This window comes from Lissotriton vulgaris, unplaced genomic scaffold (assembly GCF_964263255.1).
Source record: "Lissotriton vulgaris unplaced genomic scaffold, aLisVul1.2 SCAFFOLD_2870, whole genome shotgun sequence".
NCBI classification, from domain to species: Eukaryota; Metazoa; Chordata; class Amphibia; order Caudata; family Salamandridae; genus Lissotriton; species Lissotriton vulgaris.
The window spans coordinates 178,569-194,082 of NW_028244003.1; the positions used below are offsets into that span (position 1 = coordinate 178,569).

At 48.7% G+C, this 15,514-nt stretch overlaps 1 protein-coding gene across 1 annotated transcript in view; it reads right to left on the minus strand.

Annotated features, from left to right (window-relative positions):
* LOC147668181 (putative cation-transporting ATPase 13A4) overlaps positions 1-15,514 on the minus strand; it is a 197,309-nt gene that overhangs the window by 76,422 nt on the left and 105,373 nt on the right. Inside the window, exon 12 of the mRNA XM_086948722.1 lies at positions 5,332-5,454. Within this exon, the coding sequence (XP_086804848.1) occupies positions 5,332-5,454 (123 nt within the window). The remainder of the gene's footprint in view (positions 1-5,331; positions 5,455-15,514) is intronic.

The following is a 15,514-nucleotide window of genomic DNA, read 5'->3' on the forward strand; positions in this document are numbered from 1 at the left end:
CGAGTCGGCCACTATGCAAATGACCCAAGCTGCCCGCAGTATCAGAGCCCAAGACCCCGCCAGGTGGCCGCCGCGGCACTAGGGGAAGAACAGATCTCCGAGGAACAAGAAACAGACGAGCAAGAGTATCAAGGGTGGGAGCCAGCCGCCATGACTCTCGCATGCTTAGGGGGAAGAGACATGGTCCCGCGGGTCCCCCTACCCGCTAACACCCGAAAGTACGGCCAATGGGTGAGCATCAATGGACAACGGGCCGAAGCCCTTCGAGACACCGGGGCCAGTGTGACAGCCGTCCGCTGTCATCTGGTGACCCCAGAGCAATATCTACCGAACATTCTCTGCCCTGTACGATCAGCCGACAACTCGGAGAGTCTGTGTCGGATGGCCTGCGTCCCCTTTGAGTGGGGAGGGGTCTCCGGCATGTTGAAAGTAACGGTCCGAGACGACGCCCCCGTGGACTGCCTCCTCGGAAATGACCTGGAAAGCTCCCCGTGGGCAGCCGTGGAGCGAAAAGAACACTTGGGGATGTTGGGCGTCCCAGACTGGGCGTGCGTCACCACCCGGTCTATGGCCGCCCGTGCCAACCATCACCCGGAAGAACCAGAATGGCCGGCGCCTCCGCCTCCGGTCGCCCCCGCCGAGACCCCCGACCAGGGCATCCCCCTCGAACCTGCTCAACCTTCCGACCTTGCTAATCTCGACCAGTGGGCTCAAGAAGGGGGGCCCACACAAGAACAATTTCGTCAGGAGCAGAAGACCTGTCCCTCCCTTGAGGGACTCCGACAACAAGCGCTCGCCCAAAGCGCAGGGGATACCTCCGGAACTCATTGGGTCTACTGGGACAATGACCTACTGTACAGCGAGCAACGAATCGCCGAGCTGGGGGCCAACCGAGTACTAGTGGTGCCACTCCGCTTTAGAGACTTCCTGTTAAATCTGGCCCACGATGTCCCCCTGGCAGGGCACCTGGGACAAGATAAAACCTACAGCCGCCTAGTGACCCACTTCTTCTGGCCAAAAATGAGAAACGATGTGCACCAGCATTGCCGATCTTGCCCCACGTGCCAAGCCAGTGGGAAGAGCGGCCGCAAATTAAAGGCCCCCCTGCAACCCTTTCCCGTAGTCACGACCCCATTTGAGAGGGTCGGAATAGACATTGTGGGACCCCTAGACCCACGTACAAGACAAGGCCATCGCGTCATCCTAGTACTAGTGGACCACGCCACCCGCTACCCTGAGGCTATTCCTCTCCGGACCGTCACAGCCCCAGTGGTCGGCAGGGCCCTGATGGGGATCTTCTCCCGTGTGGGGTTCCCCCGAGAAGTCGTCAGTGACAGAGGCACGAACTTTATTTCCAAATACATGAAGTCCCTCTGGCAACAGTGTGGGGTCACCTACCGCTTCACGACCCCCTATCACCCCCAAGGAAACGGACTTGTTGAGCGGTTCAATCGCACACTAAAAGGGATGATCGGGGGATTGGAAGAACCCCTCCGTCGCCAGTGGGACGTGCTGCTGCCGTGCCTCCTCTTCGCCTACCGGGAGGTCCCACAGAAGTCCCTAGGCTTCAGCCCATTCGAGCTGCTCTATGGGCACCCAGTACGGGGGCCACTCAGCCTGATCAAAGAAGGCTGGGAGTTGCCTCCGGCCAAGAGTCCTCCAGATGTCTTCCGGTACCTCCTCACCCTCCGCAACCAGTCCCAGCGGTTCAGAGACCTAGCGAAAGCCAACCTAGAGGCCAGTCAAGAGGACATGAAGAGATGGTATGACCAGAACGCCTCATCTATTGAATTCGAGCCGGGGCAACAGGTCTGGGTAATGTCCCCCACAGAACCGTGCGCTCTCCAAGACAAATGGACGGGACCCTTCAAGGTAATCGAGCGCAAGGGACCCGCCACCTATCTGATCGATATGGAGTCCGCCCGGAATCCGCTCCGAGTCCTCCACACCAACAGACTGAAACCCCACTTTGCACGAACAGAACTCAGCCTCTTGATGGCCACAGACAACGGGGTTGAGGACGACTCCGAGCCTCTCCCTGACCTCTTGCGGACCCAGGAGCAAGACGGCTCCGTGGATGGGGTCCGACTCTCGGAGACCCTCACCCAGGAACAACGCCAAGAGTGCCAAGCCCTCCTATCACGATTTACCAGCCTGTTCTCCCTCACCCCAGGTGTCACTTCCTGGTGTGTGCACGATGTGGACACCGGAGACAGCCCTCCTATCCGCCACCGGGCCTACCGCGTACCTGATCGGGTACGGGCCTGCATCCAGGCGGAAGTAACTAAGATGCTCACGCTCGGGGTCATCGAGCCCTCCGACAGTCCATGGGCCAGCCCGGTCGTACTGGTCCCCAAAGCAGCCGCCCCCGGAACCACACCCGAACTCCGGTTCTGTGTCGACTACCGGGGCCTGAATGAAGTCACCAGAACGGACGCACACCCCATCCCCCGGGCAGATGAACTGGTCGACCGAATGGGCGCTGCCCGCTACCTCAGCATCTTTGATCTAACGGCAGGCTATTGGCAGATCGGCCTCACACCCCGAGCACAAGAACGTTCTGCCTTCTCCACCCCCGATGGCCACTATCACTTCACGGTCATGCCCTTCGGCATGAAAAATGCCCCAGCGACTTTCCAACGGCTCGTCAATCAGGTCCTGGCGGGGCTCGAAGAGTTCAGCGCCGCCTACCTGGACGACATCGCGGTGTACAGCCACCACTGGACCGAGCACCTCCACCACCTCCAAGCAGTGTTGCAAGCCCTTCAGCGAGCTGGCCTCACGATCAAGGCCAGCAAATGCCAAATTGGACAAGGGTCAGTGACCTACCTCGGACACCAAGTGGGAAGCGGTCTAGTGGCCCCTCTCCAACTGAAAATTGCCGCCATCCAGAACTGGCAACCCCCTAACACTCAAACTGAGGTGCGAGCCTTCCTGGGCCTCACGGGCTACTACCGAAGGTTCGTGAAAGACTATGGTACCATCGTGGGGCCTCTCACCGAACTCACGTCGAAAAATCAGCCCAAGAAGGTGAACTGGACCCCAGAGTGTCAAGCGGCCTTCGAACAGCTAAAGGCCGCCATGTGTTCCGCTCCTGTACTCCAGGCCCCAGACTACAGCCGGGAGTTCATCGTCCAGACGGACGCCTCCGACCAGGGCATTGGGGCGGTCCTGTCCCAGGTGAACACCGAAGGCCTTGATCAACCGGTGGCCTTCATCAGCCGGAGACTCCTACCACGGGAGCAACGCTGGAGCACCATAGAGAGGGAAGCCTTCGCTGTGGTATGGGCCCTCAAGAAGCTCCGACCCTACCTTTTTGGCACCCACTTCCGGGTGCAGACTGACCACCGACCCCTGCAGTGGTTGATGCATATGCGGGGGGAAAACCCAAAACTGCTACGCTGGTCCATCTCCTTGCAAGGTATGGACTTTACCGTTGAACACCGGCCTGGGTCTGACCACGCCAACGCGGATGGCCTGTCCCGGTTTTTCCGCCTCGACGAAGAGAGTCCCCAAGAGGATGGGTAACTCTCCCCGCCTTCAGCTGGGGGGGACGCATGTTGGACAGGCCACGTGACGGGCCGCTCTCCCCCGGCTCGACCAAGCCCGAGCCAGTCATACAAGCACCACACCCCACCATTGCCCGTCCTACGTCCCCTCAGGGACACCTGCCCCCGAGCATGATAACCTCGTGGGTCCGATCCACGACCGACCCACGCGCCCAGCCCGGGCCGCCATCTTGGACACTTCGCCACGAGGCCGCCTGGCCCCCGATCGACCTCAACCCTGGGCCTAGCCCGGCCTCAGACATTCCGGCACCACCCTCCACCCAGGAGGTGAGCGAGCTACTTGGCCAGTCAATGGGAGAAAGAGGTGTCGATGGTTCTCCCCCGGCCAGTGCCGCTCGCCCATCGCCTCCCCGGGCGCTGGCTCCACCCCCCTGCTGGGTGTCTGGACTCCCTCATCCCGGACCTCCCGACCTCCAAGTGCGAGGGTCCGGACATCAAAGCACGCCAGCCCTATAACTGGGGCAGCTCCAGAACAGGAAGGCAGTTGTATCTTGGAGTCGAGAGACGAGAGAAGAACTCATCCTGGACGGACTACTGGCGCTGCCGTAGCTCTGTCCTGTGCACCATCGTCCTGCCTGTTGGCGCTGCCACAGCCGTCGTAACCTTCATTCTTCACCGTCGTCCGGATCTGCTGGCGAGGCCGCGGACCGTTGTAACTGTCATCTGCATCGGGACCTGCTTGGCTTCTCCACGGCCCGTCGACCATCCTTCATCCATCTCGGGACCTGCTTGGCTTCTCCACGGCCCGTCGACCATCCTTCATCCATCTCGGGACCTGCTTGGCTCCTCCACGGCCCGATCAGCAACCACGCCGAGCTCGAGGATTGAGAGCTATTGAACTCATTGGTAACTAAGACTGTCCCGCTACCCTTTTCCTCAACCAGAGATCAGAACCGAGGGGACCCCTGAGTCCAGACCTCCTTGTATTATATCAACGTAACCTAAGAAGTGCATATAAAGTCTCGTTAACCTTCAATCTTGTGTGGTGTCCGTCTGTGGGGGGGAAGTTACTTATCTGTACAGTCGTTGGAGACGGCTCTCCCTGGAGACCTCTCCCTGTAATCTCGGCCGACCCTCCCGGTCCGTCTAACAAGCCCTCAGACCGCTCCATTCAGCATTTCTGCTCCTGGATTCACCACAGCTTTGTCAGGGTCAGGAGGGGGATTTGACATTCAATGGAAAGAGTGGTCAATCACCATAGGAGCCGAACCTCTGCGAAGAGCGCGGTTCGGGCGGGGGAACCCCGCCCGTCCCATGATGCAGGGCTGACCTCAAGAGGTGCAGACTAGAAACAACTGAATACTCAATCAATATTTTAGTTTTGAAGCTCACGCCTTCTCCATTTCGATGTTCCAGACTGGCTGGCCTCAAGTCAAGAGAAGGTACCTCATGAGTCATGGCCTCAATATACATACATGTAGCAGGCTTTCTGTCTCAAACCCCATGGTTAGGTCATGAAAGAGTGCTTGCCATCGAAAAGGCAAGCTAATTCTTTGCATTTTTTAACTCCACCACTTTTTGTTGTAACTAGGGCCATTTTCACAGCCCAAAATATTGGGAAATTCTCCTCCCTCCCTAACCATCACCTTATGAAGCTAGAAGGGAAAATGTTTGTTATTTTTGCACTTTTAAAAATGTATGATTTTTGCATGTCATACTAAACAATAAGTTGTAAATAGACTTTTTGATCTTTGAAAGTATCAAGTTAATAGACATCAAAGTCTGAGGAACAAGAACTAGTTCGCGGCAAGGATCCGCCTACCTTCGGAAGAAGAGTCTTGAAATGCTGCAGGATCACCTGGTAGGACTTCCCATTCATGGCAAAGTGGTAGTAGATCCGCTCGTCCAACTGGCCAGAGAACTCGCCGAAGCTGGCGTAATTGTCCTAAAGGAAAGGCACAGGTTACTTCCAGATTATACAGTTTACACAACAACTTGCCTAAAGTTTGACCTACTTGTATGTAGAGTTACCTTTCCAACCTCCAGGTGAAGGTGAAGGTGAAGGATGTGCTGGTGGAACCCTTGGATTTACAGGTCAGAATCTTCATTACTTAGAATTTAAAGAAATTGAGAGAGACCCCTTGAAGAACCAGGGGAATAGGGTACTACCAAACAGTAGAGTTAAGCGATTTCCCTTGGTTAAGTATCTGAGAAATTAGGCCCAAATATTGATCTTGGACACAAGACTCAAATAGGTGCAATTGTAAACGTAAACAACTTTGTATATAAAAATGTAAAAATATTTTATTAAAACAATATTTTTGTCAATCTAAAAAACACATACACGAAGCATAAAATAGAGTTTATCAACTCTTTACACAACTCATATAGACATCAACAAATGCTTGTACTGCAATTCATACACAACTTATATATACATCAATGATAAAGAAGTGGATTGGAAAAAGACCTGCACACCTGCTCTAATTTATACAGTATGAGAAGGAGGAGGGGGGGGGGAGAAGGGAAACAAAAACAGACATTAACGATTTGTCATACAGTGTTGCACGCGTTTCGATGGACTCATTAGATGTATGCCATATGTATGACTTATATATTAGGTTCTCTCCTATGTTGGCACTGGGTGGTTGCCTTTGCAACCACCCAGTGCCAACATAGGAGAGAACCTAATATATAAGTCTTGAAAAAGATGGCATACATCTAATGAGTCCATCGAAACGCATCAACGCTTATCTCTGCACAATTAAATAACCCAACTCGCCCCAAGAACATCGAAAAAAAGTCAAGTCTGGGTTTGAGTTACATTGAGGGACTTAATGTGCAACACTGTATGACAAATCGTTAATGTCTGTTTTTGTTTCCCTTCTCCCCCCCCCCCCTCCTCCTTCTCATACTGTATAAATTAGAGCAGGTGTGCAGGTCTTTTTCCAATCCACTTCTTTATCATTGATGTATATATAAGTTGTGTATGAATTGCAGTACAAGCATTTGTTGATGTCTATATGAGTTGTGTAAAGAGTTGATAAACTCTATTTTATGCTTCGTGTATGTGTTTTTTAGATTGACAAAAATATTTTTTTAATAAAATATTTTTACATTTTTATATACAAAGTTGTTTACGTTTACAATTGCACCTATTTGAGTCTTGTGTCCAGGATCAATATTTGGGCTTAATTTCTCAGATACTTAACCAAGGGAAATCGCTTAACTCTACAGAATCTTCATTACTACTAATGGTTATGAAAGTAATGTACATGGTCCACCTCCCTGGGTGGAGTTCGCATATTATTAGTGATTAACAGTCATCAGCTCTGATATTGCCTTACTTTGTGCCTTCTGCCGGACATCCCCACACCACATGGACTCAAGCCTGAGTTTGCGTGATCTTCGCTCATACACTTTCATTCTCTAGTATGGCTTTGCGTAGTACGTTAAAGTGGTGCTTGATGGGAGCGAGAGGTCCTAATTTGGGGTGGCTAAGAGACTGTCAGGTATTACGTCAGAATATTGAGCATTAAATGCCATTTTACCAAAATAATACAGCAATATTTTTTTTTAAAAATCTTAGATTTGATATAATCTTTTGTGCCAGACTTGTACGACCCTTGGTAGAGCCTCATTATGTTTGGGGTACTCTTCATATATAGAGTTTCATTTTGCAGAAGCATTAGGGACAGAGGGTTTAGACTTTGATTGGGGGTCATCCCTTCTAGGAGTCTGCTCTCTATTGCACCTATTCATGGGAGGCCCTAGTGAATCCTCTGTGAGTACAGATCTTATTTATATCTTGATCACAATTGATAATATATTATCAGTGGTGAGGAGTGCATGCATGCTACAGTAAATGAACAATGTTTACAAATACTCACTCAGGAATCAGAATCTATTTCTAACCTGCTGAAGGTCGTTCTAGATATAAAAACCTATATTATACTTCGGGTTATCAGTTTATTATGTGCATTTATGCTTTTTGAGCTTTAGGAACTCAGAGTTGTCAGCAACCACAGAGAGAGAATTATACAAGGTATATCTGATGCCACAGTGGAAACAGTGTATGGAAATATTCGCCCAAAAATAAACTATTTACTTCTTGTTAGATCTTTCAAAGCTTGTTTCACAGCACCGGACGCCGAACACCGGAGGCTCCTCGCCGTTATTCCTAGCTCAGGGGCACATATCAGCAAGCGAGAGCATTTTCATTGCTTTTGCTGGGTGCAAGCAAAGTGTTTGTTGTAGCTCCGTGGGAGCAGTTAAAACTCCCGCCAAGCCACAGCAAACAGCTATATCCCAGGGGTGGGCACTATGGGACATAGCAGAGACCAGCCATGGGGGGGGGGGTAGTCTAAAGAGCCATGTATGGCTCCATGGGGGCTCCTTTCTTCGATTTGGCCGAGGGAGGTGGTGGTTCCTGAGTGCGGATGGGCCAAGCAGGCCCATCTGCATTCCATATTTTAAAGTGCCCCTGGGAAGTGGCGGTCCCGGTGGCTGTGTGTGGGGGGAGGTGCACGCAGCTCCCCTCATTTATTTAAAGAAAAGCCCAGGGAAGGTGGCGGTTCCCTGGGCTGCAGGTGTGTCCACATGGCCTCCCGCATTCAATGATATTAAAGCCCTGAGGGGGTGGCGGCGCCCAGGGCTGCAGAGATCCACCTGCGATTTTGCTGCAAAATTGATCCCAAAAAAACGTGTTTAACCCCCTGTGGAACCCCTCCACCAGTCCTAAAGAAGGGAACCCCCTCTGATTATTAAATTGTTGGTCTGGTAGAAAAGGGTCAACAAAACCAAACAAACGATCAAATTCTCCCACCTGACCTCCGTTTATTTCTTTTAGGGCTAGATCTGCTCCAATGAGATATTAATATACAATCTGAGACATGATGTATGCAACCATGCTACTCGATCAAAACATTTTTTTAATCACGACTTATTTCATTGTTTACATCAAAAAAGTTAAAAAAACGACCATTATATTTATATTTTTTCGATTTTTCTTTTTTTGACGTGTATTATACATTTTATCCATAGAAAAAGTCAAACATGTTTTCACACAAAATACAATTTTCTCTATTGAACGCCTATTGATTCACCACATACTTGTACTAACCTCTCGCATCCACACTCGTACTCACTCATACCATCCACACTATTAACCCACCCAAGAACACATACACATAATGGTCAAACTAAGGACAAAGGTGTTTAAGTCTCCACAACCGTGTTGTGGTCTGGGTGCATACAACCCCTCCACCAGTCCTAGGGGTCAGGGTATTCCTCTCCTGCCCCCACTCTTTTACATTTTTTGTGGGACTCAGCTCAAGCCTTGTCACAAGATGGCTGTCAACACTACCTAGTGGAAGTGTTGGAAGCCAATCAGATTTCAACAGGGGGACGGCTGGATCTGCGATGATCCGCATCCCTATATATACAAACTTCGATTTTTCTTAAAATTTCCAAAACCACTGAATGTATTTACACCTACTTGAGTCTCACTCATGGTGAATTCTGTGGAAATGGGAATGGATTAAAAAGCAGTATCAGTTGTGGTTGGGGCTGAGGCTCTCATGAATGGCCTTTCCACAAACCACTTCACACTGCCATGCTGTGCAGAAGGGCTGCAGCCGGGGTGGAGTGATGATGTGGAGCCATAGGATTGGGCTGAAGTGCCCACTTTTCAGAACCTTCCAATCCCACTCACAGACCCCTGCACAAGGAGGCTTCATTGGACCTGGGAATGATGCAACCAAAGGAATTCCCAGCTGGAAGGTGAAGCTGCCTGATGCCACTGCAAGTATGAGCTGAAAGACTGATTCTAACTGGCACGCAGGGCCTGGAAGTGTTTCGCAGGGGCCCTCTAGGGGCAGTGGAGAGACAAACTTGCTTGGGGGGTCATGGAGGGTTCTCCTGAACCTTCTATGGATTAGTTCTTAAGCTTGGCCATTCCCATCAGAAAGGTAGCCCCAGAGACGCAAGCACCCTGCAAGATGGTCAAAGCCATGTGCTTTGAGGAGAGTTGTAGGGAGGCTCATCTGCTGGCAGGCTGGAGAGGGGCTGCTGAGGAAGCCCTTGAGGTGCCAGGAGCTCAGACAGGAGACTGGCCCTGCATCTGCAGCGGAAAATCAAGCCCAAAAAAGAAAAGCCCCATTTAGAGTACAGGAGGTCAGATGAAAGTACTCTTAGTTCATCACATTACGATCCAACTATATAAAATGGTTGCTAACCTCAACTGGGGGAAGCTAGAAATGGTAAGACATTGATGCAATCAGCGTCTGGGAATCACAATATCAAGACGCAGAGGTGTTACTGATGCTCTTAGACAAAAGACGTACCTGCTAATAGTAAGAACAGCCTATTACATTATAAATATTCTCTCAGGCTGTCCTACACCAAGGCAGAGGTCAGATTGGTTGTCGGCCACGACGGCTTCCATAGCCGCCAACCTTTTTATTCCAGCTTCTACTTGCCCTGAGATATTGGAGTAGTGGCACAAGAGCTTGAAGGTGTTGCTTGACAGCAGACCTGCCTCTTCCATGAGCCCTCTTATGGCACTGGTGGGGTTTGTGACTGCGGTACCCACCTCGGTGAGACTGTTCTTGCGGTGCGTGGACTGCAGTGTGAGACCTGTATGCTGCCAGCGTGCACAGCAGGATCTCCATCTCTCTCATTCACCCCAAGATATTCATAGGAGTGAGGCTAGAACCCACATTTCCCTCAGCTCACTCAAGACCATGAAAAGGATAACAACGGCGGTTGGGAGCAGAGCGGGGGCAAGAGGAATGGGACAAGAGAGAGACAAACAAATACACTGACTTGTCTTCACCTCGTCTGCACCCATTGATGGATTCAACCGCAATGCACAGGCTTTGAAAGATATAAACAACGTAACTTGAAAATGGGCAGTGAACCTGAAGGCAAATACAGCACCCCCACCATTACCTCCCAATAGCTAATACGAATATTAGATAATATTTCAAATCCTGTGTGCACTTATTTGTATGCACTTTCCATCCACAGTGTGCTTCCTTTACTAGGGAAAATTAACAATACATACACAGACCAGAGCTGCACCGCATAGGAGCCAAAAAGAACATTAGCACATAAATATTTCATGGCTTTATATCAATAATTCCTAAACACTCCAGTAGTGTTTCTTCATTTATTGTTGCTTCATATAATTGTTCATAAAGGTCAGCCAATGCATTTCATCCAATAAACAATGGACTTCTGCAGGGCAGCAAAATCTTGTCAAATCAAATTTATTTATTATGTTTTGGCTCTCAAAAGAGGGCCACATAAACATGTACATACAAAACAACACAATCATCAAAAATACAAGAGTTATAAAAACATACTATTCGAACCGTGATAGGTGCACTGCAAACCATCAGTCCCACAAGGCCAGGCCGGGACCACCTTCCAGAAGATTAATAAATAGCTAAAAATCCTTTAAAAAAGTTAAAAACATAGGCACAAAACATTTCATTTGGTGGGCAATAAAGTGCATGAAGAAAATCTTGAAAAGTGACAATGCTGAGGCGTAGACAGATTACTTTAAGCCATCGGTTGCGCAAGCTACGTAACATAGGACAAATCAAAAGTACATGCATACAGTCCTGGTTATTCAATTTACATAAATTGCACAACGGCGAGGTGCCATGCCATTTGGACAACAGCACATTAAGAGGGATTAAGTCATACCGTAATAAAAACCAGAACCTACGTATGCCATGTGGTAAATTCCACAGGGCGTACGGTTGGGGCTGTTTCAACCTATAGGAGGAGATTAGCGGCTCCACGTTCCTTTTGTCGCCAACTGTTTTTTTGTCGGTTAGAAAACAGTACTCCCACGAAGCCTCCTTAAGGACCTGCTTTAACTGCGTGGGAGTGTAGGAGAAGAGTGCGCTTTCCTCCAGCCCCAGGATTTTCACAGCCCTTCTGAAATTGCCAACGAGTTTGGAGAACTCCTTGAAATTGCCCAAAAGTTCTTTTTTGAGCAAAGCTCGCAGGGTTCCTTCTCTCGCTCTAGCCAGGCTGGCTACCCACCTTATTAAGGCGCATAGACCCTGCACCCAGGCACTCCTGAGTCCAAAATCCAGCCTGCAGGCGGCCAGTGGACAGGCATTATTAAGAGTCGAGAGGGATCTAAGGAGTTTTCCCTCAGTCTTGTGGCAGAAGTCCCAATATTTTATCTCAATTATTTCTATACCATACAAAATGGTTGCGGGGATTTTAGCTCTAAATACTTCCAAGAGGCTAGAAAAATGTCTTCTCCCCGTTGCCAAATATAGGGACTTTAACCCGTTGCCATGGGCAAGAGCTTTGCGAGAGCAATGCTCTATGTGAAGACTCTCGCTCATATTGGCCGAGAATATTTTCCCTAAAAAGGTATAACAAGTAACGACCTCCAATCTGTGCCCTCCAATGGCCCAACGAAAATCTGTCGAGCGGCATTTCTTTCGACCAGCAATACACATCACTTTACTTTTATTGGTATTGATCTTCATATAATGCTCCCTGGCGAAGCCCTGCAAAGCCTGAAGCCGATTTGCCAGTCCCACGGGTGTTAAATCAAGCAATAACACATCATCGGCATACATCAGGCAGGCCATTGGCACCCCTCCTATCAATGGTGCGGTCCCCTCGCTGTGGGACACAACAGCAGGGAGGTCAGTTGTATATAAGGAGAATAACAGGGGCGCCAATAGGCAGCCCTGTTTAAGGCCATTCTGAGCTGGAATTTTGGCCGAAAGCCCCCTTTCGCCCCCCATTAAGACCCTGCACCAGGTCTCAGTGTGCAGAGCCCGCACCAATTCCAACAGATGTGAAGGGAGGCCCAGCATCGCCAATTTTCTCCACAGCGTTCCCCGATCTACTTTGTCGAACGCTGTGGAGAAATCAATGAATGCGGCGTATACCACTCCCCCTCTCACCTGGACATATTTATCCGTGATAACCTGCAGGGCAGTCAGGTTGTCCAACGTGCCATGTTCCCTTCGGAAGCCAGTCTGTTCCAAAGGCAGGATGTTGCGCTCCTCGACCCAATCGGAAAGAGAACTCAGGAGGCATTTCGCAAAGACCTTTCCGATGGAGTCGAGGAGCGCAATCATGCGATAGTTACTGGGACTGTCCCTTGCCCCCTTTTTAAAGATAGGAACCAGAATGCTTCCTCTCCATGATGCAGGAACACATTTGGAAGAATGGCACGCCTTAAACAGGGGATACAGGATTTTACTCCAGGTCAATGGGTCTTGTTTTAGGACCGTCATCGGAAGCTCGTCCGGTCCCATGGCCCCAGAGGATCGCATATTTTTTATAGCCAACTCGATTTCCTTCTCAGAGGGAAAGAAAACCGAGTCATCAGGGGCAGGATACGAGAAGTTATCAACAGCTATGGTCCCATTTCCAGCATATAATTCACAAATATGGGAGAACCATAGATCTTCTGGAATAGCTATCGGGATAGGGGAGTGGCGTGTACCACATCCTTTCCCAATTATTGCCCAAAAATCTTTAATGTTGCCGTGTACAGCAGATTCCCTTAATTTAATCCATGCCTCATCCTCCCTGTCCCTTTTAATTTTTTTCTTAAGTCTGCTTCTCTTTCTTCTTAACCTAGCGATAACTTTCCCACGTTCCGGTACCCTTTCAGCATACTGTGCACGGATTAGTTTGTTTAACTCCCTATTCAGATTACGGAGGGGCAGAGGCACTACCTCTCCTTTTTTCCTAGGCGGGGCAGATTTTTTAACATTCGATAGAATCTTTAACATGAATGCCTCGAAGCAAACTATTTCATTTCCGTTCCACACTTCTATTTCCCTGAGAGTATCGGACAATAGCTCCTGGACCCCATTAATGGCAGCGTTATTCCAGAAGCATCTTCCAGCTGTTGGGTTGAAGGTAGCCTCCTTACCATTTAGAGCCCAGGATGCCGTATTCAGAGAATTTAACGAAATTGATAATGCTAAAATACTATGGTCACTCAGAGTCGTGGGTATAATCTTTAAGTCAAGAATCAAGGGAAACAGGCTGTAACTGGCGATAGCATAGTCCAAAATTGATGATCCAAAGGGGGAATTGTGGGTATAATTTGCGGGGACGTCAGATGGAAATCTTCCATTTAAAATAATACCATCCCCGATTGCAAGTTCTTTTAACAAAATCTTCCCCCTTTTATTTGTTCTTAAGTTTTCCGGGAAAAGCGACTGGGGGATGCAATATGTTTCCTCCTTAGCTTTATCCCTGAAAAGTGTTAGACTAGCATTTGATACTTTACAATTCAGATCACCGATTAACAAAATTACAGGAAAAGGCGGAGAATTTTTTATATTTTCCATAAACTGGAGGACCCGCTTCAGTTTATCATTAAAACCATCCTCAGGCGGAATGTACACATTAAAAATGACCATGGAAAATTTTGTATTGTCATGGTACATATTTTCCAAAGTTATTGTGTGGAAAAGTCTAGTGGGATCAATATAATGGGAGAATCTCCATTGGAACTTATTTGACAGTAAACAGGCGAGCCCCCCCCTAGCATGCCCTTTTTTAGAGGGCGCAGCCGGTACTTCCAATACATAGAAATCTTTTAAAGGCATTAACCTATCTATGCACCATGTTTCCTGGATACACAATATATCGGCCTCCAGAGTGGATAAGAAGGCCAGTTTCTCCGGGCTACTATGAAATCCGGCCGCGTTCCAGGAAATTATGTTTAAGGTTGGGTTAAAGGCGGTGAAACAATTTGGGGTTATCCTTATTTTTTGTTGATAAAGCACTATGGAGCCAATTCCACCGGTTATTGTCATCATTGAGTGTGGAATTCTCAACTAGTGGAAGTGGCTTCACGTGCGATACAGAGCGTTTTCCCCTGGAAACCCAAATTTTCAGGTCTCTCAGAGGAGAGGTTATCCAATTTTGCTCACCACCTCTCAACCCCTGCTTATCGAAAGAGTTTGGCTTGCCAGGGGTAGAGATAGGAAGAATATCAATTCCTAAACGTTGGAAATTTTCAGCCTGTTCAAGAATCAAATTTGTTATAATCGGGGAATAAAATTTCACCCGAATACTCAGAACCCGACTGCCACCTAACAGAGACACCAATTCTATGTCTCTAGACTGAATATGATAGAGACATTCAACCTCGCTAAAGCGCTTAAGGAGCCAGGCTCTATTTAATAAGAGGTCAGTATCAAATAATGGAACAAATTCTAGCACACGCACATCCGCAGGGGCCTTAGGCATATTTACAGGCCGAGCAAGAGGACAAGCATTTTCGGAGTCAATTGTTACCACAAAGGGAGCAGCCAAAGGATTTAAAGTCCCGGATGGAAAAGAAAGTGGCCCTCCTACTGCACTCCGAACCGGAGAGCCTGGGAGAGGGCTCCCAATTAGTGGAAAGTCTTCCTGGGAAGACAAGCTGCCTTGTTCATTTTCCTCCTCCACTGAGGTTGAAGTGATTAAGTTCACATCCGTATCCTCTTTTAAGGAAGTAGATAAAGGTTCCCCATTCCTTATTTCATTCTCCCTTGCCTCTGTGTATTTTTGGAAAATGATCCTCCGTTGCTTCTTCTTTCTATATTTTCGAATTGGTTTCCTCTTGCTGGCTTTGGTATTTTTTTGTTTACCATATTTTTTCTTTTCTTCATTAAGTTGGGGTTTGTCGGCCAAGAGTTCTTTTCCACCATCCGGGACAAAGATAGGAAATAACTCCTGTGCCGTTTTGGGGCCAGGCAAGACTTTATCCACCTCCTCTATCTCGAGGACTATGTTCTTGATGCAGTTTGAAGCTGCAGTATGAGGCAACTCCTTATCAGGGACCAGAGAAGGCGGTTCATTTTTCTTAACTAGTTCGCTTCTAGTGGCTTTGATTTTCCCCTCAGATGCAGGTTGTTCAGGCTGTTGAGGGGAGGAGGCCTTACCCAAATCCGGCACTTTCTGCAGCAATAACTTTAAGATTTGGGTAACTGATTCAAGGATACAGTCCGAGC